Raw genomic sequence first — 27340 nt, 5'->3', positions numbered from 1 at the left:
AGCTGGCAAAATTTGCAAACACAAAACGACTCAAAATAGTTCAGTCCAAAGCTGATGGCGAAGAGTTTCAAAGGGGTCTCATAAAACTCGTGATGGGGCAACAAAATGGTAGATGAAAATCTATCTGAATAAGGGCAAAATAATGCACATTGGAAAAAAATAATCACAACTATCCATACAAAATAATGGGGTCTAAATTAGCTGTTACTGCTCAAGAAACAGATCTTGGAGTCGTCATGGATGGTTTTCTGAAAACATCCACTCAATGTGCAGCAGCAGTTAAAAAAGCGAACAATGTTAGGACCTATTAGGAGAGGAATAGATAATAAAACAGAAAATATCCTAATGCTGCTATATAAATCCAATGTATGCCTACACCTTGAAGACTGCATTCTGTTCTGATTCCCCCCCCCCCCCAAAAAAAAAATTAGAATTGGAAAAGATGCAGAGAAGGGCAACAAAAATCATTAGAAGGATAGAACATACCAGGAGAGATTAAAAAGATGGCTGTTCGGCTTGGAAAAGAGACATTTAAGGGGGGATGTGATAGAGGTCTATAAAATATCAAGAATGGTATGGAGAAAGTGAATAGGGAAGAGTTACCCTCAGGTATCCTGAGAACTAGGTGTCACCTGATTAAATGAATAGGCAGCAGGTTTTAAACAAGCATAAGGAAGTACTTCACACAATACACACTCAGCCTGTGGAACTCATCGCCAGGGGATGTTGTGAGGACCAAAAATATAAATGGTTTAAAAAAAGAACTAGATAAGTTCATGGAGGATAGGTTCATCTGTGGCTATTTGCTAAGATGGTCAGGGATGCAACCCAATGCTCCAGAGGTGCCCTAGATCTTCCATAGCCAGAAGTTGGGACTGGATTACGGGGGATGGATCACTTGAAATTGCTCTGTTCTGTTCGTTCCCTCTGAAGCATCGAGCATTGGCCACTGTGTGTGAGATCAGATGCTGAGCTAGATGGGCCCTTGGTCTGACCCAGTATGGCTATTCATAGTTCCCCCTTCTTCCCCAAAAGTCCACTGGGTTTTAGTAAAGGGTGAGAGGAGTTTTTGTGTTTCTCCTGTAATATTCTGATGGAAGGTGCTAATCACTTCACAGACATTAAGATTCAAAGGCCGTGAGCTAGGATGGGTCTTGTCTCCATTTTACAGCTGAGGCACAGAGTGGCTTTGACTTGCCCAAGTCATACATCAAGTCAGCTGGGAGCAGAACCCCAGCGTCCTAGCTCCCACTTCCCTGCTCTAGCTTGTTCACAGTTGAAGCTAAGACACCTATCTTATTACCTAGGCACCTTAGTATCTTAGGCTGGCCTGGCCTTCAGAATAGTTTCTGACTGAGATGTTATCTAACCACCATTCTCTTTCATAAAGACAAGCAGAGTTCACAAAGCTTTCCTCAGAGCTGCCAACCAAAAGAGAGCAGATCAGACTCAGCCGAAATAGTGAGCTGAGCCCCTCTTTGGAGCTCTGCCTAGGAGCTGATGGTTCTGGTTCAAAGGGACCACCAGCATGGGGGTAACCTCCCAGGCCACTTAAATGGAAGCCCTGAAGTCTACACACCATGAGTCTAAGCACAAAGCCTTGCATTGGCTCCGGCTGCGCTCTGCCAGGTTCCAGCTGCCTGGAGGAAATGGGCACGACAAAGGTTCAGTATGGAGAATGTGAAGATCTGGCCCTCCAGGGGTGGATGGGTGTGATGGCTGGAGTGCAGGAACTCTGGCCATGATTTGCATTCCCTAATGCTACTCAGTGCCTCATCACACTCTGCATCTTTGGAGTATTGTACAAACTGGCAGCTCAGTGCTAGGAAGTTTCCATCTGCATCCCCCCACTCTGTTACTCTCCCTTCATGGGGCTCAGCTTGTGGTTGCCAGGACCAAGCCGTGGATCTGTCAGGGCCTTCTGTTTCTCTCCTTTTTCATCTTGCCCCTTCACTCTTTTGATACCACTATTGAAATTCCTCACTGTGGTCTCTAGGCTGCCAGAGGCCTCTCAGATTTCAATGAGCAAATACCGAGCAGTGCCAGGGAATTATAAAAGTCAGCTCGCAGGCTTGTGTTAGATCCACAAAGGGGCTGGTGCCTTCTCCACAGAACAAAGTGTCTGTGTGTTTAGTGCGTTGTGTGTTGGCTAGTCAAGAAAAGAATGTGCCTGTAAGACAGGAGGCCCTGCTGGAGTCGCTCTAGGAACTTGTTTCTTCCAGGGGAGTGGGAGCATGATCCATGTTAGAAAAAAACACTTGCTGGGAGCCTAGTCCAGTGTCTAAATCAGGGTGCTAGGATTCTATTTCTGCCTCTGTCACTTCCCCTCGCTGTGCCTCAGTTTCCCTATCTGTAAAATGGGGATAAACTCGTCTACCTACTAGATGTGATGTGAAGGTGCTGCTGCTATTTATATAGCAATTAGAACCTCCTACGGAAGGCGATACGCATGTGCCTGATTTTCAGAGATACTGAGCCTACTTTGACCATTTAAGTGTCATTGTGGTTGCTTAGCACTCATGAAAATAGGCCCCATTATTCCTCTTGTGCAGCAAGAGCAGAACAGACCCCCTCTCATCAAAGCATCTTGAAGCACTTTGTGCCATTGTTGTCATTAATTGACCCTCCCTTCATCACTTGGGAGACAGGTAAGGAATTGCTACCGATGTGCCACCACCCACAGGGTAGAACACTGACCACATACGCTGCAAAGAAAGAACATTCCTATGTCCAGTTGAATCAGCAAGTGTCATTTAGCAAGGCAGGGGGCAGTTATCTGCATTAGAAGAGGGCCCAGGTCAGTTTTGTATTTATATGTTGGTGATAGGTAGAGGCCCCCCCACGGTGATCAGGGCCCCAGTGTGCTAGACACAGTAGAAACACAGAGACTCCTGCCCCAGCGATTTTGAGGTCCAAGTAGACTAGACACACACAGAGGGAGCGACTTGCTCAGGATCACCCAGCAGCAAGTCAGTGGCCGAGATGTGACTATGACCACATCTCTTCACTCCCAGTGCAGTGCCCTGCCGACTAGACCACACTGCCTCTTCATCCTAGAAAGCACCAAAGGAGTCACTGTTTGGTGCCTGGTTTTAATAAAAGTTTCTGGGTGAGAAGGTCGGTGAGCTTCCACCCCCAGAGCAGCGCCCACAGCACTCGCCATTACTAGCATGTTAATTGGGGGAGGGAGGGTCACAGTTCAGCATAACCCCCTGCTCACTTGGGTCGGCTGACAGACCTCCCCAAGCACCCACCAGGTTGCAGCGAAACAGGGCACAGCTCGTTGGCACGCACGGTGGTCCAAGCCGCATGCGTTCCACCAGACTGACCCGTCTGACCGCCCTTGTTTGTGGGCCTGAGCTGACAGCCTGCTGCCTCCTTGCCTTGAGTTTTGTAGTGTGGAATTTAGCTACCAAATGTTCTGGGATTACCCTCCGCCCTGTCAATCATTCCGCTGCAAACCAACATGGCGGGGAATGACCAAGCTTTGCTCATTTGCTCTGAAAGGCCCTGATCCAGCAAAGCATCTAAATCCCTTTAAAATCACAGTAGTTCAGCAGATTTCAAGGGGCCTGCTTGTGCCTAAAGTTAGAAGTACGGTGCAGAAGAGGACGACCTCTTTAGGCCCCATGGCCCCAATCCAGCAAATTCCCGTCCCCACGTTGCCTCTTAGCTGAGCTGTCCAGTTTGAGCTCTTCACAGCTTTTCTCATCTGCCAGTCCTTGGATCATTTCTCTTGCTCTTCTTTGACCATCCAATTTACCCACATTTTCGTGTGGTTAACCTTGTATTCCAGGTTCGGTCACAACAGAGCTGCAGACAGAGGGACCATGGCAACCATTCTGCTTGGCATAATGCCTGTTCGTAGCCAGCCCAAAACTACAGTCGTCCTTTTGGCAGCCACATGACACTACAAACTCTTTCCGGACCCGTCTGGAGGGTCTGGTTGGAGACATGCTTGCTCTCTTCATAGCATGGTCTCCACCTCTTTGCTCAGGCTGGAATGACTTGGACCCAGGTCTGGGAAGCACACAAAGTCCTTGGCGTTCTCCCCAGGGGCCTTCTGGGGAATCTCTTGGGTTGGGGGGGGCACAGAGTTGTCGGAAGCAGAGGAGCTCGGGATATATCCCAGCAGGCTGGTGTGTGGGGACAGCGGCAGGACCCGGTGCTTGGCGCTCTGCTGCAGCCCTGCCCCTGCCGGCCCCCGTCCGGCGATGCTCATGCTGACGCTGTTGGTGGTGTGTGACACCAGCCCACCATAATAGCAACTCCCCCCCGTGCTGGTGACTCGTGTTTTCTGCTTGAAGTCCAGCGCCAGGCTCCTCCGGAAACGGGCTTTCTTAATCTCCGCCTGCACCTGAAGGAGAAGAGCCGGCCTATCAGGGCAGGGCAGTGGAACGAGACAACTGTGCAGGCATTGCCAGCCGCCAGGTCTCTTGGCACACACCTCACAATACCCCAAGTGCAGTGATGGCAATAAGATTCCAGGGGCTCCCGGTGGGGTTTGGTGTGGAGAAGGGGTCATTTCCCTGCAGCCCCACCCATCTCCTCAGTCTCTGCTCCATCCATCCCTTCCATACTATACTGCGAGAGGGGGTTACTCAGGGGATCTCCCTCCCATGCTGGTGACCAGGAGGAGGCTGCTCAGCTGATTCAGCCAGCGCAGCGTTCAGGCCTGCATCCCACACTGGGTGCCACCGTGGCTCAGCTTTAGGGATCACCGGGCAAGCGAACATCAGGCACCACAGCGCCAGAGAAAACACTGCAAGGAGCTGAGCAACTCCAAGGAGGAGCCGACTGCCTTCCTCACCCACTGGCTTCGGATCAAAGCTCAGATCCAGAGAGCTCAGCGTGGGTCCAGTCTCACTCCCTTTGATGGCCATGGGCACAGGTTTGGGGCCGGGGTGAACTCAGGAGTGTTCTCCAGCCAGGCAGCAAGTCTGGTGTTTCCGTTCAGACTGAGAGTGAATTGCGTGCAGCTGGAGGGCCCCCAATTAATGGCTCAGGGGATTAGACCTCTTCTCCCACAGACCAGGCACTGTATGGGCAGAGGCAGCAAACACGGTCCTTAGGCTGCCTGGCTAACCTGACTCACCTCTGTTCCTGATTGATCTATAGGGCTAGAGGAGGGAACTCCGCCTCCATAGCCCTACAGTCCTTAGCCTATCAGCAAGGGGGCCAGGGAGGAATACACAAGAGCCCCAGTAGGTCCTGGCTTAGGCTGACAAGTCGAGGGCAGTTTCCCTCCTGCTCCATGAGGACCGTGCGGAGTTACTTAAGGGTCAAAGGTTACTTCACAGTGTTCCAAGGACAGAGGTTCCACAAGGTCAGAGGAAAAATGAGCTCCCCCCCCCAACAGCCCCAGAGGGAGAAATCCCGTGGGTCCCCTTGGGTTTAGGATAGTAGCACTGATCTGCACTTCCCACAGCCCAGACTGAGCTCCCACGTAAGATGACGGGATGGGAAAGGCACCACGGACCTACCAGAGCCAGGAACAAGCCGCAGGGCTGAGCCCATCTCACTTACCTCTCCATTGCAAAAGCAATAGATAAAAGCCACAAAGAAACCCTGCCGAGAGACCGAGAAAGAGACAAGTTTTACCTGGGGGTGCTGGAAACAAGCTCCCAGCATGTGCCCAGTGCCCCTCATTCTCTGGCAGGTCCAGAGAGCTCAGGGGTCCGGGCACCTCGGCCCCCATTTCTATTTGTTTTATGCACATCTGTGACCATTTCACTGGGACAGCTGCCCCACTCAGCCCCCCCATGGCTTTCTCCCCACTCCGTGCACTGGTCCCAGCTTGTTTAACAGACCAGCCCTTCCACAGGCGTCATCTACGCAGAGCAGCTGCAGCCAGACTGTGGTGCATGTCCCAGGAGGGCATTGACAGGCCACCCCCACCTGTGACTCAGTCATTCCTCCTGCCCAGGTGGGGGAAATTAATGCAGCCACACCAGGGGCAGCTCATGTGCTTAACTCAGTCCAGGGCTGGAGATAAAAGGAAGCCTCCTGAGATGTAAAGGAAGAAGGGAGGTGCCGGCTTCTCCCAGTCCAGGGCAAATGGCTGGTCTTCCGAGGAGCTAGCTTGGAGATGGTGAATGAGGGCTGCAGCCAGCCTGTTATCAGCACGGTCCCTAGGAGGAGGGCTGTGGGACCCCTCAATCAAGGGGAGAACAAGAGTTGGATTTGAGGGGTGAAGGAACAGCCTCCTTAATACACTGCAAGAGACTTAATAAAAGAGACCCACAAAGGGGGAATCGGGTGGAGCTCAAACAAGCACTAGAAGAGGGAGCTGAAGGCAGTGCACCTGCAGGGCTGTGTTGCGCCCCAGGGAGGCCCTGCGATGCTCCTCTCACAGGCTCCAGGAGAAGCACTGAACAGTGTGGCAGCCACAGCAGGGGACTGAGGGGGGCTTTCCAAGGTGCCCTTAAGCCATGAGCACCTGGGAAGCGAAGGCACCTTGCAGGGCCCCTCAGAACACGCCTACCTAGTGCTACCTCTGCCAAGCACCTCACAGGGCAGCTCATCTACCTTTGGAGCCAGCACTGGGCCATGCAATGAGAGGAGAACTGGGTGAGAGCAGGAGAGCTTCCCAGGCGCTGCAGCCCCAGGCAGACGTACCTGGGAGGAGTTGAACAGCATCTCGTAGTGCATCTGTATTTGCCATAAGACGCCGGAGACTTCAGTGTAGGGCATTGCCATGAACACCACGTAATGGACCCCAAAGAGTGGCATCAGCACCAGGGTGGACTTCAGCAGCTTCCTGAAAGGTAAAATCATTACACAGCTTTGTCTGCGGCCTCTCTCTCTCTAACCCTCCGTCCTCAGTTTTTCAGCCACCGCCTAGGATTTATCCTACAATAAAATAGTAACAACCTGACATTTTTTATAGCATTTTTCCTCCCCAAATCCTCTTTGCAAGTACTTCACCTGTCACTGCAAGGCAGCCACCTCTCAGGCGGAACGTGGCAGCTGATTGACAACCCGCAGCAGCAAGAGACAACAGTTTAGGTCAAGAAAGGAAATGAATCCTGTCTCCAGATGAAACTGCAGGGAGGTGGGATTAGGAAAAAAAAAAAACACTAGGATGCTAAGGCTGCCCCTAATCTCACAAAGAGGGCTCTGGGATATTTAACGCCCATGCGTGTTCAGCATCTGATTTATGGCACAGTGCCCTCTAGCAGCTGATGCACTGGGTCAGAGAGCACTAGCACCACTGGGTTTTCCTTGCAATCTCCCGTTGCTTATCTTGGGAGCGGTGCTGAGTTTCCAGTCCTAGGCAAGATGGCTGCACTTCCATAGTGCACCTAACCCAAACCCTAAGTGGCGCCATATGTAGCAAAATAAAAAGCTTTTGGCTGCATTAATCTCAGGGGTGTGATATTTGCTACAGCGAAAAGTTACAAAGCACCTCGTTCTTCAGGAGAAAGCAGATGGGCTGGGAAAGATTCCTGCCTCCCTTTGCCCTGAATAAAAATGTATTGCTCAGGTGGCTGAATGGGCATGTCCACCCCACAACCCATTCCTGAGGCCTCATCTACTGGGCAGTGCTGGAGGCCGGATGCTCCATGGCGGCGGATAGGACACTGTGTGGGAGACCGAGGTTCTGTTCTTGCCTCTGCCTTTGCCAGCAGGGTGACTTTGGCCAAGTCAATTCCCTTCTGTAGAATGGGGAACAGAGATCTTGACTTCCTTTTTAAAGCACTTTAAGGTCCATGCATGGGCCATGCTATGTTAAGAGCCAGCTATTAGTACTATTTCCTCTGCTGCCTGCACCGTATTCTGGGCCGAGATGCTATTTACACTAAAGCAGAAGGTTCATCTCTGTTAGTCAGTTGGCAGCGGCACATGGCCACTCACCTGTACTGCTGCCGAGGGTCTAGCTTCCCCGTGTTTGTCTCCCAGAGCTTCGACGCCAGAACCCTCACGATGTTGAGGAAGAGGAAGAAATTCACCTGCCGACACACACCCACAATCACCTTACGAGCCACACACACAGAATGTGGCCGGCAAAGGGCTTGTCCGTGCGGGGAAAGTGACCAGCATAACTATTGCAGCTGTTGCAATAAGGAGCTATTCCAGAACAGCTATAGTGCTTTGAATTCATACCCTCTCTTATTCCAGAATAAGTTCCCTGTGTAGACACAGCCTAAGTGATCTCCTCTAGCTAAGGGCTGCATATAAATGTCCTCAGGGAGGTTCTTATATTGGGACACTGTCAAGATGAAATGAAGGGCCTGATTCTCATCTTTAGATGTATATTTAGACTGTAAGGCTCAGATCCTCAATGGTGCTTAGATGCTCAATTCCCATTGATTTCAGTGGCAGTTAAGCGCCTATGAACCTTTGTAAATCTGGCCCTACGTGCTTGGTTGAATCAGGCCCCAGGGATCAGCATCTCTCAGGACCGAGCCCTGTAAGAGATGACAAAGCAGACATTGCCTAGGTACGATGGCAAACGATGCATGGATCGGAGAGCGGAGATTAGCCCATTTCTATATCTACTGAATCCAGCAGGGTTTTTTAGGTGACTGGGATTGGGACAAGCCTGCCGGAGAATTCTTACCACAATGGCTGCTAAGATAGGGACTTGATAAATCCACTTCATTTTCCCAGCGCTGAGGTCCCAGCATCTGAGGAGACCAGTAAGAAATGCTTTGGAGAAACCTGAAATAAGGGGTGAGGAAAATAGCCCGTTGATGGCTCCCCCCTTTCCATCTTGGACCGAGCCTGGGCGGGAGGAAGGCTGATCCTACAGCTGGGGTGATTCCGCCACACACATTTGCACCCCAAAACATAACCGATGAGAGTCACGTATGTTACTTTAAAAAAAGTCGACAAAATCCAGATCCTGGGTCAGATCTCTCCCATGGCAGAGCTCTGCTTTGCATGCTGCAGGAAAGAGGAGTGGGCTTTTTCATAATAATAAGACTGCTTTGTATCAGTGACCTGTCTTCATTATTTACCCCCTTGCCCATCCCTCATCTGCAAACTCTATCAGCAATTATGTTATATTTTCTAGCAAATCATTAATAAAATTAATCAATGGCATTGGGCCCAGAACCGGTCCTTGTGGGACCCCGCCGGAAACACTCACCCTCATTGATGATTTTCCATTAACAATTATGGTGTGAATCTAGTACATTGAATATGGGCCATATTGACTTTGTATAGTGCTAATTTTTTATCAGAATGGTGTGCTGTTCATCATCAAATACCTTACAGAAGAACAGATACCTTTATCAATCAAACTTGTAATCTCAGTGAACAATATCATGTTTATTTGACAAGGCCTAATCCACAAAATCATGCTGATTAGCTTTAATTCTTTAGTAACTGATTCGCTTATCACTTGTTCCAGTATTCTGCCCACGGTCAGTGTCAGACACACTGCCCTATATTTAGCTTCTGTAAATTTTGGCACAGTTTCTTCCAGACAAGAGTTCCCTAGAACATCTTGGCCAACTCTTTATTTGTAAAACTCTTAGGTACAAGTTATCTAGATCTGGTTACTTTAAAAAGTTTGATTTTAGTGGATACCTTTTAACATCCTCCTTACTGCATTTCATCATCCTTATATGATATGAAAACATCATCTAGTTTAATTCTAAATACAAACCAAAAATATTTATTGAACACCTGCCTTTTCTACATCATTACTTAAAATTTTATCCTAATTTTGTTTGGATTCCTTTTGTTCCTGACATGTTTAAAATATTCCTTTTTATTCTCCATAACCCTGTTGGCCATAGATTTTTGTTGATACCTTTAGCTTCCCTTATCAATTGCCTGCATTTTTAACCTTCTGATGTGTATATGTTCTAATCTCCCTCTCCTCCATAAAAGCCTCAGTCTAGCAATTCAGTGATTTGGTCATCTGCAGATTGCAACCACCCAGTTCAATAGGATCACACAGAGAGATTTGCACTACAGGCCAGTTCTCACCCTCCCAAATGGTCCTTTGGAAAAGAAGTTGAACCTACGTACTGTGTATCCGCCAGGGAGGCCCTGACACTGGCCCAAACAGACACAAATACAGCAGGGAGACCTGGAGGGAAACAGAACAGGCAATATGGTTGAAGCATCAGGTTTGCAAAATGAACCAATGCCAGGAATTTAGGTGTCCCACTGCCCTCTCCTAGCTGGAATCAGAACTGCTGACCTGCGTGACATATGCCCTGTACTGCTTAGAATAGATTCTCCTTTATGGCTTGTCTACACAGAGACTTAATGTGTGTCAAACCGGGGTGTGACTCTACAAAGTACTCTCTTGCAGTGCACTAACTAGTCACGTGGACCCTGCTACCACGCACTACGAATTTCACAGTGCGCTTTGATGCTCCGCAGCTCCCAGTCAGCCTGGCAGCGGATGCGCTTTTGGTGGGAGCGGAGTCTGTGCTTACCCCAGCCGATGATGGTGAGGGCCCACGAGTAGTTCTTGTTGGAGAGGAAGGCCATGAAGATCAAGCTGTGCAGATAGAGTCCCTCCACCAGAATCCAGTAGTGGTTGGTGGCCAGGAAATAAAGGAAAAGTGTCACAACCACCTTGCAGCCCACCTGTGGTCACGGGGAAATGGGAACCACATTAGGGTCTCAATACCTCTACACGTCTCCCCACTCCTGAGAGATCAGGGCCATGATCCTAGCCAGGGAGGCCCCCTCGCTACTCTCCTTTAGGTCCTGCCCGGCAGCGGTTACCCTGGCTTTGACCTCTGACCCTTCTGCATGAGACAGTGTGCCTCCTGCCCAGAAGGGAGGAAGTTGTCGGGGTAGGAATGGGGGAAGTTCCCACCCACGAAGAGGTTGGAGTGGAGCGGGAGGGGCCAGCACAAACCCAGTGTGATGCCCAGTGTTGCAATCCGGCAACTAAAGGGTCATCTGCACTCGGTCACGTAGCTCGCGGCTTTATTGGAACAACATGTAGGTGCTGGAAAAGCTAGAGCCAACTTGTGTAGCTGTCGCCCTTCCCGCGCCAGCCCCTTAAGGGTTAGCAGAAGCCTTTTAGGCCATATCAGGGCACTGGTTTCCCTGAGCTGTGCTGAGCGCTACTGTGAAGGACAGAGTGCCGACCTGCACTCCCCTTGGACGAGCTCTGTGCTCATTAATTCACCCTTTTGTTAAAGCGGGAGCTGCAGTCCTCCACACTCATCTCTTGCAAAATAATAGACACCGCTGCATCTCTCTGCTCCCCTGGGAGAGATTGTTCCCCCGCAACCCCAGCCTCTGTACAGACACTGCTTCAGTGGCGTACAGGGGCGGCCAAGGCACTGCAGCAGGCAGGGGAGAAATTCCCTCAGACTCAGGCAAAGTGCAGGACAGTAGCAAGTGATCCTACATTGTCCCTCCAAGAGCCCAAAATGACACAGCCCAAGTAAAGGTGCCATAAATTAGAGCGACCCCAGAGGTTGCTCCAATTAATAGTGGGGGCTGCACAGGCAGAATCTGGACAGCTCAAAAGTAGCTTAAAGCCCCTTCTCCCCACCCTCTTCCTGGTCTACACCTTCCTCCAAGAGGTGCAGCCCAGAATCAGGCCTCCCCTAATCTCTCCTCACTGCACCAGGATTCCTAACTCCCCGTTCCCTCCCCTTTATTCCCTGTGTGCTTGGGGTAAATTAAGAGGGAAGATGAGTCTTTCAGCTACTTGCCAACTGGGTCCGGTGTCCCAGAAAGGGGCCCACCTCGCCCTTTAAATCATCCACTCGCATCTTCTCCAGCTCCTCGGGCAGCGAGCCGGAGTAAAGCACCACGTCCTTCACGAAGATGCTGGCGGCCCGGCAGATGAAGGAGGCGAAGAGATGAATGTGGATGTAGTTCCGTGTGCAGTGCAGGCGCCTGCCCCCAGGAGAGGGAGTACATCAGTGACAAACACCCGCCCAGTCAGCCATGCCTCAGTGACAAACACCTGCCCGTCATCCGAGCATGTCACGAAGCAGCGGAGGAACTGTACCAGGAGCCGTGAGGCTCAGTGCATTCGGGGACATGGAGAGGGGTCAGAACCAAGGTTTTGGGGCTGGCCCATTATAAATATAGGCCCCATTTATAAAAGCTGGATTTGGATTGAGCTTTGCATGTCAAGCCCCCAGAAAGTAGGGCAGTTTGGCTCTGGCTGTCTGGCCCAGCTCTGTGAGAAATGCAGAATAAAATGGATCCGGCTATATCTGGACTTTAGGAAATGGTCTGTGGTTTGGCCTGACACTTGAGCCACCATTTGGGTTGGGCTTTCATTGATCTAATCTGGTTGCCCATCCCTGCTGGCTGGTGACTCTGTGCGGGGCTCTCCTGGAATACTGGGTGAGTGTAGGCGCTAGAGGATGAAAGGGAAGTGGTCGATTGCTCCTTCTTACTTGAAGTAGCAGAGGATGCACACGGCAACAATGAGGGAGGCCAGGGAGATGGAGTAGCCGATGGTGTACATCATGTGCAGGCGGTCAAACACTTCCTGGAAGGGAAGGACACAGGATGGTCCTTGACGGCCCTGTGCTCACAGCTACATCACAGTAAGCAAAGTAGGACGTGCAGAGCCCTAACGTACCCTACCAGCTTGGACAATGGAGATGGCCACCAGGTGAGACCAACCTGGCACATCTCCTACCAGCTCAGCCACGGAAAGGTGATTTCTAGCCAAGGCCAGCTCAGCACAGCTCCTACCTGCTCAGCCCAAGGGAGGAGGCTCCCAGCTCAGCTCCTGTGCGGCTCCACCAAGGGGGAGGGTCTCATCTGCCTCCCCGGGCAGGGCTGCTGCCTATATCTCATGGGCTTTCAGACCTGGAGCTTTGGCTGCACTCAGGAGCAGGATGCACACGAGAGGCGGGATTCTGCTGAATCAGCTCTGGCATCTGGACAGCAGGGGGCAGACACAACAAGCCCGCTTCCCATCCCCCACCCCTCCCCAAACTGCTGGGGGCAGGGGAGGAAATCAAAACCAGAGGTGGGGGAAGGCGAAGAGTAGTTGGAGGGGTGGAATCAGCAAGCTGCTCCCTTTGGCTGGCGCTGGAGGAAGATGAGCAAATAGAAGCTCCCAACAGCACATGGGCATTTAATCGGGGTGTGCGAAGAGTTTCGCTGCCTCTATCCCCCTGCAGTAGGAGGTTGCTTTGCTGCCAGCGGTCACCCTGAGCTCAGGGACTAACCCAGTCTCCAGCGGCCCCTCTCCTCAGTTACCCCACCCCACGTCCCTTCCCTCTGGCTGTGGTTCACCTTCTCTCGGCTCCGGCGCTCCGGGGTGAGAAACTCGGTGCATTCCGTGTAGTTCGCCCACGTCTTGTTGATGTTGAGCGCTAGCTCCCAATTCCCATAGGCATCACAGTGTCTGTAGGCGTGGCCTGAAAACAGGGGCAGGGTCAGGGCAGTTGGACCTCCAAGAAACCCAACAGGCCAAGCCACTGCAGAGCAAATCAGAGGACCACAATAGATCATCTAGTCCAGTCCCCTGCACTTAAGACAGGACTAAGTGTTACCTAGACCATTCCTGACAGGTGTTTGTCTAACCTGCTCTTAAAAATCTCCAATGGTTGAGATGCCACAACCTCCCTAGGCAATTACCGCCCTGACAGGACGTTTTTCCCTACAGTCCAGCCTAAACCGCCCTTTCAATTTAAGCCCATTGCTTCTTGTCCTATCCTCAGAGGTGAACAAAAACAAATTTTCACCCTCCTCCTCGTAACAGACTTTTAATCCCCTGTTCCTGCAACAATCCATGGTGCCAGCCCTCAGGTGGGATTGAACCGCCAACCACAGGCACATGGCCCCATCACCGTTAGCTATTAGAGACGGCAGCAGGCTGCGACAGTTGCCGGGGGCTGAGTGCTAGGAAGAGACATGCTCATATGCACGAATCCAGAATAAGACGCTCAGGGGTTGCTCATCCCTGTTAACTCACTAGGCCTGGTCTGAGCCTGTCCTCAGCTGAGTTAGGTTGAGCTCATCAAAGCACCTTGTCTGGGATGTTCATAGGGTGAACTTTGAGTGATTTGAGCTACTCTCTCTGAGACGCCTTTGGAAACCATCCATTGAACTGGCAAAGCCAGTGAGCCAAAGCTGGGGCTGGCAGGGATGTTTTTCCAAGTGTACCTTTATGGTTGAAGTCGTAGATGTACTCTGGGCACGGGACCGACACCTCTTGGCTTGGGGAGCCCTCGGGCCAGCAGATAATTCCGTCCCACTCCGGGAAGCAGCTGGCATCTAGCCAATAAGCAAAGACACGGATCAGCATTGGTATCATTATTATTTCACGTTTATATTGCACATCTGCTTACAAGCGTCTCACTCCGATGAGGGAAAGGCCCCCAGCAGGACTCCCCCTTGCGGGGGTTTGTTTGACATATATAAATGTGGCATCGCAACTGGTGATTTCAGGATGAGGACAGCAAGCTGCAGATGGCCAGCCTGGCATTATTGTTCTTTATTTGTATCATCGTGGCAGCTAAGAGCCCTGATTGCACTGTGCTTGGTGCTGTACAGAAACACAAAAATATGGTCCCTGCCCTCAAAGAACCTGCAGTCTAAAGAATCTGACCCAGTGTTCACTGAAGGTGATGGACAGATTCCCACTCACTTCCGAGGGCCTGGAGTAAAGCCCCTGGGTGAAATCCTGCCTTCAACAGGAGTTTTGCCACTGACTTCAACAGAGACCGGATTTGCTCTGCGTGGTTTAACCAGCTCTCTTGGCACTGGCTGAGCACAAAGGACACAAACTGGGATGGTACCTTTGATTTTCTCCAGCTGGGCTTTGACGTTTGTTTGACATTTCTCCTTCGCTTCACCCAGCAGATAAATCTGCTCTTCCTTGGTGAGGACGTCGTCCGTGTCAACCTGCCGAGCCAAAACCAAAGAGACGGGGGCTGCAGTCATTGTGCTGCCTCGGGGCGGTTTGCAGAGGGAACAGTCAAGGCTTTCCAAGGCCTGGGCTACACTGCAGAGCTAGGTCGACGCAAGGCAGCTTCTGTCGACCTCACTCTGGAAGTGTCTACACTTAAATTTCACTCTTGCCGACGTAAGTGCCCCGCTACACCGACTTAACAACTCCCCTCCACGAGCAGCATAGCGTCAAGGCAACATTGCTTTCGGGAGCCGTCCCACAATGCCCCACACTGACAGGGGGCATGTCCTGCCCCCCAAGTCCCCTCCGTCCCAGCTCCCTGGGATGGAGGGGACTTGGCTGGTAGGACCAGGCCGCCCAGAGGATTCAGGGGGCCCGGGGCGAAGAGGGGAAGCGGCCATAAAAAAAGGCGCCACCCGCTGCGACGTTTGTACTCACTTCACTGGGCAGTGCTCCAAGTCTTCGGCGGTGGCGGGTCCTTCACTTGCTCTGCATCTTTGGCAGCACTGAAGGACCCGCCACCGAAGTGCCGCCGAAGACCCGGACCACTGGGGGAGTAAAAATTAAAAAGGCGCCTCTAGCCAGGGAAGGGATTCTCGGCCAGGGCCCCTGTGGGTCCCAGGGCCTGGGGCAAATTGCCCCACTTGCCCCCGCCCCGGGCGGCCCTGGGCAGGACACTGCACAACTGTAAGTGATGTGGCTTGATAAGAGAAACACGAGTGTTATGAATATTGTTGTTAATTATTTGTATTCCTGCACTAGGTGGGCGTCCCAGCCCCGGCCCATCATCCCATTGCAATAGGCGCTTCTCAAACCCAGAACAAAATGCCCCAACGAGCTTCCCAGCTAAGTACAGAGCCAGACACAACCATACAGTAACCAAAGCCAAGTGGCGTGTACGTAGCACTGCCAGGAGCCCAGGCTCAGTGGCTAATTGCATCTCTCTAGTTAGCCAGTCTTCTGTATTTCAAAACAGTGAGAGACACTGAGCAATAAAGGGATCTCCCTCCCTCCCTCCATTGCCTCTGGTTCGCGTCCGGCCCTTCGCCTGGCTATTCAGGCTGTTTGCTCTGTCTCTCACTGTGGCCCCTAGCGCCATGAGGCCTCCACGCACTGTTGAAATACAAATAATCATGCACAATACAAGGGATTCCACGTCATTGTTTGTAACTAATATGTGCTAAAGCCTGACATGAAATCAAAGCAGTGAAAGTGGCCAACACCAGTAATTGCGACCCCGCTTGGTCGTTCTTCCCCTAAGTTTTGTTTTGCTTTTCTGAAAGGTGACAGGATCTCACCTCCCTCTGCCTATGTTCCACTGTATTAGTCCCTCTTGTGTTTCCTGGCAGTGGTCCCCGAGGGACATACATTGTATCCATACCCCCACCAACAAACCTGTTCAACCTCGGAACACCATGTCCTCTGTCTAGCGCCTTGCCTTACTCAGCATGATGCTTGTGGTTGTGATTCTGCGTTAGCCTGCAGTGGAAATGCTGTGCGGTTTGAATCTTTCGTAATTCATAGAGTCAGTCATAGGGTTTAAGGCCGGCAGGGACCTTGGGTGGATTGGATGGATGAACTATAAAGTGGATAGAAAAGTGGATAGATCATTGGGCTCAACGGGTAGTGATCAATGGCTCAATATCTAGTTGGCAGCTGGTATCAGGCGGTGTGCCCCAGGGATCGGGCCTGGGGCTGGTTATGTTCAACATCTTCATTAATGATCTGGATGATGGGATGGATTGCACCCTCAGCAAGTTCGCGGATGACACTAAGCTGGAGGGAGAGGTAGATATGCTGGAGGGTAAGCATAGGGTCCAGAGTGACCTAGACAAATTGGAGGATTGGGCCAAAAGAAATCTGATGAGGTTCAACAAGGACAAGTGCATAGTTTTGCACTTAGGAAGGAAGAATCCCATGCATTGCTACAGGCTGGGGACGACTGGCTAAGTGGCAGTTCTGCAGAAAAGGACCTGGGGATTACAGTGGATGAGAAGCTAGATATGAGTCAGCCGTGTGCCCTTGTTGCCAAGAAAGCCAACGGAATATTGGGCTGTATTAGTAGGAGCAGTGCCAGCAGATTAAGGGAAGTGATTATTCCCCTCTATTCGGCACTGGAGTATTGCGTCCAGTTTTGGTCCCCACACTACAGAAGGGATGTGGATAAATTGGAGAGAGTCCAGCGGAGGGCAACAACAATGATTAGGATGCTGGGGCACATGACTTATGAGGAGAGGCTGAGGGAACTGGACTTGTTTAGTCTGCAGAAGAGAAGAGTGAGGGGGGATTTGATAGCAGCCGTCCCCTACCTGAAGGGGGGTTCCAAAGAGGATGGAGCTCGGCTGTTCTCAGTGGTGGCAGATGACAGAACAAGGAGCAATGGTCTCAAGTTGCAGTGGGGGAGGTCTAGGTTGGATATTAGGAAACACTATTTCACTAGGAGGGTGGTGAAGCACTGGAATGGGTTCCCTAGGGAGGTGGTAGAATCTCCATCCTTAGAGGTTTTAAGGTCAGCTTGACAAAGCCCTGGCTGGGATGATTTAGTTGGGGCTGATCCTGCTTTGAGCAGGGGGTTGGGACTAGAACCTCCTGAGGTCCCTTCCAACCCTGATATTCTATGATTCTCTGATTCTTCTATGATTCTATGACCGTTAGATCATCCAGTCTGTCTGTCCGTATAACATCGGCCACACACACCTGCACCCCCTCTGCCAAACCCAACGAAGGAAATGGGACTCACCAGAGGCTAGACTAGTATGTGCCAGAGGCAGAGAGTAGGAGGGACCAAGGAATAACACTGAGAGCACCAGGTTATTGTAAGGGATCCAACCAGCTCCTCCCAGCCCTCCTCATTCATTATCACCCACCTGACTTTACTTTTGCCTCCCAATCCAACCTGCGAGAACGTATGAGTTACTGGGATGTGGTCTCAGACCTGGGGTTGTATAAACGTTTAGCCGTGTGTTTCCCTCTGCGTCTCTCTCTGTTTTGTTGCACTGTGGAAAAAACACCATCGCCCCGGCTTGGTTTTAAATAGGCCACCGTTCAATTTCCCCTGAGTGCGCCCAGCGGGGCCGGACTCAGCCAGACGCATTAGGGCCTGTGTCAGAGACAGGCAATAAAGCCTGGAGAAAATGGAAACGTTAATGAGAACAGATAACGGGCCAGTCAGAGAGGAAACGAGGCTGCGACAGCCAAAATGAGACACATCTGTCAGAACCGTGGCCAGGCGCTGCAGGTATGAATGGCTTGTGATGGTGTCAGATAAGCTTGGGCTGGACGCACATGGGTCACTGTTCTGGCTCTCATCCTTTCTCCTGCAAAATTGGCAGGAAATGGATGAGCAAGCAGAGATAAGGGAGGCAGCAGCTCTGGACCTGCAATCCAGGAGCAGGCATACAGAGCGGCAATTAAAACATCCGTCTGGGCAGGGAACAGCAGCACTTCAGGAGCCCAGGAAATACCGTGCGGCCAATTTAATGGGACTTCAAGGAGAGATGTTGCTGCATTTTTTAGTTTCCCTCTAAATCCAGGCTGCCCAGATAAGAAAGGGGGATTAAAAATGCTCCAAAGAGAAGCTCAAATATAAAGGGCGTATCATTTTCTAGGAGTGTGTGTGAGAGAGATCAGCAAGCAGAAAGCCGTGCACAAGGTAAATTCTGTCCAGGCCAGATTGCAGTAGCTCAGTTGTAGCTCCACCCAGCACAATGCAATCAAAATGAAATAGACATTCCTTCCTCCCAGCTCCATGCACCACCCACAGTCAGTGATTTAACAGGGTAGCTTCCATCCACAGGGCAGTGGCTCCCAGCCAGCGCTGCCCTCTCAGTGAATACAGCCCCATGGAGCCCAACAAAGGGTGTTCATCAGGATTGAGGGGAACACGCTGGGTGAGTGTCTCTCCTGTCTCTGAACCACCACCTGGAACCCGTAAACACAATCTCCCCTCCGCTTCTGAGAACGCCCTTAGAACTTCCCAGTGCCTGCGCCAGGAGAGCCGGACTTTGACTTTTAGTTATATCCAACTAATAGCACTTGTGCTGAGCAAGGAAAAGATCCAGAATGGAGTGTGGCTTAGCAGTTAGAACAGGGGAGCTGCTGGGACCAGGCTGACCGTGATTTAGCCTGCTCTACCCTCAGCACTAAGCTGTGGCCAGCATCAAGTCATCTAATTCCATTGTCCTGGGAGTCAGGACTCCTGGGTTCCATTCCAGGCTCCGCCACAGATTCTGCGCACAACCATGGACGAGTCACGTCACCTCCCTGTGTGTCACTTTCCCCTGTGTGAGATGGGGCCGACTATCCCATGGTGTGAGGCTTTATGCAACCATGTTTGTAAATTGCTTGGAGATCCTTGGAGGGGTTCGTATGAACAGGAGTAAGAGGCCAAAGCCCTGGCTGAGAACTGAGAAGCTTTCACCTTCCACGGCCCAGCCCGTGAAGTCTCAGCAGTGGGTCTGGGGCTGTGGTGAGCAAAGCTCAGAGTGAAATTCAGCTCCCCGTTCCTCCTTGCCTTGGCAGGGTCCTCGTCCGGCCCAGATGGCCTCCTGCCAGCAGATCATGCCGTCCAGGCTTTTTAGCCCATATTGATATTAAGACGTTGTTTAATTTTATTTATTTATTTATTTAATACCTGCACTAACGACCCCTCTTTCCAAAGGGAGCAGACTCAAGGCACGGGAACATAAGTGATTGCTCCGAGGCAGGAGAGAATAAACAGCTCTTGAGCAAGCACCAGAAGTGGACGTCCTCCGCGCAGTTAATCTCCGGCTATAAATTAGTCTGTTCAATAATAGCCTGAGGCAGATGGAAGGAACAAAGTGTGCTAGCGTGTGCTCCCGGTTACATGTGTGTAAGTCCACAAGGACTCCACTGAAGCCTATGGCGTGACACCCGTGTCACTGAGAGAAGAATTTTGCCCTTTGTCTTCTATTAGAGGTTGCTACAAAAATGTTTTCTTCGTCCCTGCTCACGCCCAGATCACACTGGCTCAAGATCAGTCCTGGACTAGTCCCGGGCTTACGGGCTGGTATCTTGAAGCTCATCCCCCCTAGAAACATCGTGGTCTTTATCCCTTTGTGGAGCTGGTATTCTAGGCTGTCTGGTGGCAGTAGCTTGTCCTGCCCAGTGCCATGGGCTCTTTAATGATCACAAACAATCCAGCTCTCGGTTTTACCTCTTATCCCAAAGGCGCACTCCTAGCAGCAGGGCACCTCCTAGCAGCACGCTGGCCCACTGATTCAAACCCTCAGATTCTAAGCTCTTTGGACTAGGGATGCCATTTTATGTCAGATTTTAAAAGCCTGCGAGGCTGCGTGGTCTAGTGTGAAGAGATGCTGTGGCTCTGACCTGCCAAGCCCAGAGGTGCCAGGGCTCAGCCTCGGCAAGCCCTGGCACCAATTAAGCCCTGCATAGGGCACTGAAAGACCTGGACTCCGTTGCTTCTCTGCTACTGACCGGCTCCTGGGCAAGTCACTTCACCTCTCTGTGCCTCGGTTCCCCCTCCTACCCTTTGTCTGCCTTGTCTGTTTACATTGTGAGCTCTTCTGGGGAGGGACTGTCTCTCACTGTGTGTTTTTACAGTGCCTAGCACAATGGACGACCCTGATCTCAGTTAGGGCCTCTAGGTGTGACTGTAATATAAATAATAATAACGTATAGCCCTATATAAACAATTAATAATAGTGACTTACGGGGGAAGAGTGCCACCCGCTGAATCACCAAGAGCTTTCTACGGAGCACCAGATTTTCTCTGGAAATCTCCAGCCCCAAAATACTGACCAAGCCCAGCTCTGCTCAGGATGGAAAGTCAAGAGGGTCGAGCGGTAGGGAATGAAATGGTGCAGTGGAGCTGCTCTTGCCTGATTTAACGTGGTCCTTTCCTCTCCTCTGCTAAATGCCCATTCAGAAATATTTGTCTGTTCCATGTGGCATGTCAGGCTTCTGCACGGGCTACTCCTCATTCATCCCTGCTAGCAAACTGTATTTTCTTCCCCAGTGATTGTGGAGCCTTTCACTGCACCTCCAGCAACAATGAATCCCCCTGTAGGTTTAATTTTTGACACCACCATGTGAAAGTTAACAGGCAGGGCTTTGCAAAGTTATAGCAGCCCTGTGGAGGAGAAAGGGGAGAGTTCGTGCTGCCCTGCTCAAGATCTTCCTTTGAATTATTACCCATCTTTTGCCTTGCAAATAATTTGGGAGGGGAGTGGCCCTGGAGCTCACTTCACCTGATGCTTGGTTAATTTCACTGGGCGTTATCAGGGTGTGTAATAGCAGCAGGGCTGAAGTGGTGCTATGCTCTGATCCTGGTTGGGCTTTGGGGGCTCCCATTCCCATTTCATGAGACCTTGCAACATGTTTTGGGGACTGAAATGGCAGAAATCTCATCCACTTAGACGAGCCGGTGAAACTTCTGCCATCTTGAATGGTGGAAATCTGAGCTCAGCAGCTCTTGCCAGATTTCGGACATGTCTGAGCTCTGACCCAGAAACTGGAAAAGAGGCTCCTTCTGGTTATGGATCTGATCTGGAACCAATGTGGTGGGAACCAGTTTGGATCTGGGGATTAGAATCCAACAGCTCCCAAGTTAAAAGGGGGTTGGATACCAGGTTCTGGTTAGTGTGAGTTACAATAGCAGTTCAGCGACATCAGCACAGGCAGCGGCATGACCAGCCCAGGACCCTGGGTACATACGTGAGCAGCTGGCACCCCCTACTGCCATTGCTTCACTGGTTACTCGAACCAGCTTGGATCTAGCAAGATCAAAGCTAACTTGGGTATGGCTGCATGTGCTGCAATCACACCTCCTGATTGCACCAGCCGTTCCCTGAGTCCGCCAGAGCTGTGGAAGCAGCAGACTCAGCTGCAGTGGGATGGGAGGTGGGAGAGCCTGCAGAGGGGCTGCTCAGTATGAGTTTGTGATGTGTGTTTGTGGGTTTTAATTTGCTCAGGCATTTGGCCCCCACCTGACCTGGGCAGGGGCGTTTTAGAAATGAAATTGATTTTATGCCGCCGTTCAGCCTTGTGCTCTGCTCTATCAGCTTTTCTGAGCTAAGCTAGGTTGGTATATGGATGGGAAACCATTAAAAAGGAGCAACCCGGAAGTGGTCCAGTGGATGATGTCCTCTGCCAACGGGCACCATGGTACTGCATGGGGCCTTTTACATGGCATGTATAGCTGAGGTCCTGCCCATCTAGGGTGACCAGATGTCCCGATTTTATAGGGACAGTCCCGATTTTGAGGTTTTTTTCTTATAGAGGCTCCTGTTACCTCCCACCTCCTGTCCCGATTTTTCACACTTGCTGTCTGGTCACCCTATGCCCACCTGCAGTTATTAAAGATCCCCTTTGTGCAGCCTGTTAACCTGTGTCCTGGTGGGAATCTAAGCCAGCTGATTGCATTCCACCCCGTCAAAGTCCCTCTTTAATTTCAGTAGGATATAGGACTCTGCTTCCCTTCCTGTCCTATGCTGCTGTGTAGTTGTGGGTGTGAGCTGTTACACAGCTGCCATGTTCTACCCCCAGAAGTGGCTGCATTTCACTGGCGAATGAACTGCTCCCGGTGTGCAGTCTGTGAAGTGCTGTCGGATGAACGATGGTGTAATAAGGATCTGACACGTGGGAGCTCTGGTAAGAAACTTTAGTTCCTGATCAAGTCGCCCGCCCTGGGTTAAGGTTAATACTCCAGGCACATGACAGGGTCTGCTCCCAACCACTAAGGGATGATTATGCAGCATTTTTAAGGGCTCATTTTGTGTATTTGCAGTGTATTAACACCCCCCGTCTGCTCCACCTCAGCTGGAAAAGATTTAAGACAGAATCACAGTCATTTCAAACTGCAACTGGACTGCTCCTATTATGCCCTTGGACTCATATGCCACGTGCTCTGGATCTAAAATACAGCTAGATCTGAATGAAGCAATGAAAACCATGGGAAAGTGAACTTTCCCCCAGAAGACTATGCTGGCTATAGCCAGGTTCATGGCCTAATCAAGAGCAGCCCAGAGTCAATTGCATCCTATTATTTGAATCTAGCCTTGTGCTAGAGAGAGCGGGGGGGAAACACAATTGCTTTTCCTGTATAAAATTAAAATAACACCACGTTGCAGATCACAGAGCAAACAGTGGGGGCTGGTTGGGGAATATTTCTGGGCTCATCAGAGGTAGGATGATGGTCATTAGCCCCAGGGGATGGTCATTAGCCCCAGCATTCACACTGCCGTTTGGTTTGGTTCCGCCTCTCACAGAGAGCAGCGGTGAGTGTTTGAAGTTGTGCCCGTTGCAAAAATACCACCGTCCAGTTTGGCACGAGTGGTGCAGCCTCTGTTCAGTGGAGACTTGGGACTGGCGTTTCAGGACAGGCTCACGGTGCACTGGAAGAGCTGCATGAGGAAAGCCTGGAGCCAGGTTTGTAAGGTGCGCTGGGAGCAGCACCGCTTGGATCAAGCTAGTGCTATCAGCCCCTGAGTTTCAGAAGCTCTAAATTCACTCAACCATAAATGCTCTGGGGGCCCTTCTGTCTCTGAGGTTCCTTCCAGGCAGAGGCAGTGAACTCTCTGCCCCTGGATGTTTATGAGAAATGGAAAGAATTTTCAGTTTGTGAGATCACTGTCTCTTCTAAAAAGCTTTTAGCAGCTACATGAGATTCCACCTGTTTCCATCTCCCCCAGTCAAGCCTGGCACATTCGACTGCCCATGGTCAGCTCTAAACTCTAGCAACATGGTGAGAAGTCACATGAGAGGGGAGGTGGCGGATCCTCCCAGCAGCAGCGAAGGAACCCAGAGACCTGCAGTTACACCGCACTGAGCACAGCTAGTGCCAGGGTTTGTGCAGCCCCAGGCATGTGTCTGAGGAGGGAACACATTAATACCTCTGTGTACGTACTTTCTCTTCAGCTGACTGGTAATTTCACGTCCTTTAATGAGGTCACATCCCCTCAGCTTCCAGCAGTGAAAGAAAGGTGGTCTCATGACTAAGACACTAGACTGGACTGCAGGAGAGCTGAGTATGATGTCCTGTGTATCTTTGGGCAAGTCATTTAATCCGTGCCTCAGTTTCCCTGTCTGTAGCACTGGGATAAATAACACTTCCTCCCACCCATTGCCTGTCTTGTCTATTTATATTGTAATCTCTTTGGGACTGGAACTGTCTCAATGTTATATGTACAGCACCTAGCGCTATGGGGCCCTGATGTAGATTGAGGCCTCCAGATGCTACTGGAATGTAATTAATTGAAAGACCCGAGGGAGGAAGAGAAAGCAGAATATCCAAGTCAAACCCTTCTCACGGTCAACTTTTCCAAGAGTGGAATTTTGCCCTGAGACAATCTCAAAAGGTTTTCATACAATGCAGCCCATCAGTAGAACGACTATCCTACAGACACCTCCCACTCGCTAGCCCAGAACATCTCTGTGACAACGGCGATTGCTTCTGTGGAAAAGTAACAGCAGGAAATGATCCAATGTATCCTCAGCTTCCTTGAATGCAATTTAGCAACAGGAAACAAGAAGGATCCAGCATCATGTGACCAGCCACCTGTACATGGAAAACCAGAAAGTGGCCACAGCCCAGGGACCCTGCCCTCAAGGATGTCTGCACCATTGATGGATGTGGGAGAGGTGCCGAAAATTAATAGTCTGGTTATTAGGGGAAAATGATTGTTTAAAAAAATCAGTTTTATTTTATTATTAGATATTTTTCTCATGGAAACTACCTACTTTATGAACTTTAAGACTGAACTTTTCAAAGGCATCTAAGGCCTTAGAAATGATTTGTCGGTATAGCTACCCCAGCAAACCCTCCTAGTGTAGATACATCTTATGCTAGTAAAAAATGAGTTTGTCTGCCGGTTCACTTTACACCAGTCGAAACAAGCTAGATTGACGAAAGCACATAACTGCACCTACACTCTGCCTTTTGCTATCTCCATTAGGGGTGATTTTTCTCACACCCCTAATTGCCAGAGCTATGCCGGCAAAACTTTTAAGTGTAGGCAGGTGTTAGGTACCAGCTTCCATTGAAATTCAGTGGGATTTGAACCCCTTAACTCTCTAAGGGCTCGTCTACACGTGAGTTACACTGGAATAGCTAGTCTGGAATAATTCCAGATGTGGACACCCTTATTCCAGAGCAACAGTGTTCTTGTCCCAGTTACCTTCATTCACTTGGGAAGTGGATTACGCTAACCGGGGAGGAGGCACTCTTATTCCAGAAAAAGAATGCTCACACTTGGAGTTATTCCAGAATAGTTCATTCTGCTTTAAACTCACACCCTGCCTTATTCCAGAATAAGGACTTCCTGGGCAGACAAGTCCTGGAGGCTAGCTGCCAGCCTCAATTGCTAGCCCTCTTTCCCCACTACTTCTGTTCAGCAGTAAACTCATTTCTCTCCTACTCTCATTAAACCCCCCTACCAGATTTCTCAGTAATGAGCCACTCATCACACTCAGGCAGGCTGGAGCTCTAGGGAGCTGCAGTACAGTTCCCAAGCGTAACGAGCAACATTTAAAGCTACGCTGGTGGGGAAAGCCCTGGCTGGGATGATTTAGTTGGGGTTGGTCCTGCTTTGAGCAGGGGGTTGGACTAGATACCTCCTGAGGTCTCTTCCAACCCTGATCTTCTATGATTCTATGAAAGTTGGGTTAGGTAACTTGGGTTAGCAGTTTGCATTCAACCACAGGCTTCCTAAGCGAGCCCGTCTGGCCCCGCTGGGTATATATTCCCCACTACTAGCATCCACCGAAGCCCACGCCACCACGTCATCACTGCTATTGTTAATGAAAAGGCTAGATTAAAGCTATTACGGGTACCTCTATGTAAACTGCAAGTCACATCCCCAATTTTAATGTACACATAACCTCATTGACTTCAGCTCGAGCGGCTAACCAGGGACAGCCTGTTTGTTCTGTGTTCGTACCGCACCTAGCACAATGGGGTCCCGGCCCTCGGGCAGGGCTTCCAGGGGCTGCTGTGATATAAATACTATCCTGAGTTCCTGTCTTCACTGCTATGTGAACCCGAGTGAAGACCACACCTTGGTGTGAAGCGCAGCCAGACCCGAAAGAAGGACGGACACCGGGAGGGCGCAGAGGCGCAGACTTACCAAAGCACAGACGGAGCTCAGAAGACAGCCGCAGAGGAGAGTAGTCGCAATGCTGCTCCCATGGACCGACCCCTCCATGGTCCCCAGAGCAGGCCGCAGTCAGGCTGGCTAAGATGGGACGCGAAGGGAGAGCTCAGGGGCTCAGCGACACACTGGGCGAGCCCTACGTTCAATCCAAATCACTCCGGGTGTGGGCGGCCGGGCTGGCGAGAGAGCTGCTGGAATTGGGAGGAAAGAGCATCTTCGGGTCTTAAGCAAATTCTGCCCCACACTCCCCTGAGGTTCCCCAAGAGATGCAGGCTTAACCCACACCAGAAATCTTGCTTTTCAGAGCCTTGGGCCCAGCGTGGCGCTCGCTCCAGCCAGTTCTCCTGCAGGATGCTGCTTTCGGCGTCCTGCTTCCAGCTGCACGGGCAATTACCAGACACGGGGGGCTTCTCTCCGCCTCTCCCCCCCCACCAGCGAGCACACTTCTTTCTATTTGGTCTCTTTGTCTCTCCTGCTCTACCCGGCTCTGGGAGCATTTCCAGACACACTGCCGCTCCTTGTTCCCGGTCAGATCTGGGTGGCAGAGGTTTATTGGCTTAGCCCTAGGTGCTAAAATCCTGTCCACTCAAGGAAGATTCCTCCTCCCTTTTCAGCAACTTCTCCCACCGCCTGGTGGGTCACTTCTCAGCTGTCAACCTTCCCCCCCCCCCCCGCTCTCCCATCTCCGGCTCCCAAACTGATCTCCCTAAAAGCAGCAGCCAAGGAAAAGGTGGAGGGAGGAGGAGGAAACAGCAGCAAGGTCTCTAGGCTAGGGAACCAGAGGAAAAGAGTATGTGAGCATCTCCACTTAGTGCTCCCAGGGCGGGATGGGTTTGGGGCAGATGCCTGGTTAACTTGTTGGGTTCTCTCCACCCCTCCTAGGTTTTGGTGGGTTACAGAGAGACGCACTGCAACATGTGTGTGCGAGGACTTGCCCTGGAAGCCGATCAATAGGTCATCAATGAGCACACGCAGGGCTTTCATGCTTGGAGGGGGTAATTTTGCATGACGTTTTTTGGTGAGGGGATTTCCCAGATGATGATGATCTGTGTGGTGGGGGCACTTCCCAGGACCCCTTCAGGCTGGGGGGCTGTACAAACAGAACCAAGAGATGGTCCCTGCAGCCAGGAGGTTACGATCCGAGCCGAAGACAAGAGAGAACAAAGGGACGCAGACAGACAAGCAGGGCAGCACAAGGAAACTGATCGGCTGTGGGCTCAGCTCACCAGCTTCTCTCTGCTGCCAAGAGTTTTGTAGACATCCTGGCAAAGGGGAGTTTGAAGGAGGACACTGACCCGGGTTGGTTGTTGCTTTCTTTGTCTTTCTGGAGATAAAAGCAGCAGCAGCAGCAGCCTTTAACATTTTAACTAAATGGAATGGATGAGCTAATTCT

General features: G+C 51.0%; 1 protein-coding gene across 1 annotated transcript; it reads right to left on the bottom strand.

The window, feature by feature from the left end:
- Positions 1–246: 246 nt before the first annotated feature.
- Positions 247–26566, bottom strand: LOC123356591 (parathyroid hormone/parathyroid hormone-related peptide receptor-like). The gene is made up of 13 exons (XM_044999962.1): positions 25921–26566; positions 14703–14808; positions 14068–14178; positions 13195–13319; positions 12342–12436; positions 11643–11829; positions 10401–10554; positions 9985–10045; positions 8564–8630; positions 7858–7952; positions 6619–6760; positions 5527–5568; positions 247–4357 (listed from the first exon to the last, which is right to left on the bottom strand). Exons 1-13 carry the CDS (start codon positions 25996–25998, stop codon positions 3968–3970), a joined length of 1653 nt encoding a protein of 550 aa, XP_044855897.1. The 5' UTR covers positions 25999–26566; the 3' UTR covers positions 247–3967.
- Positions 26567–27340: the final 774 nt, after the last annotated feature.

Source organism: Mauremys mutica, chromosome 25, assembly GCF_020497125.1.
Source record: "Mauremys mutica isolate MM-2020 ecotype Southern chromosome 25, ASM2049712v1, whole genome shotgun sequence".
Classification (NCBI taxonomy): domain Eukaryota; kingdom Metazoa; phylum Chordata; order Testudines; family Geoemydidae; genus Mauremys; species Mauremys mutica.
Note: the sequence above shows the minus strand (reverse complement) of the source record. Positions and strands in the feature narration are given on the sequence as shown.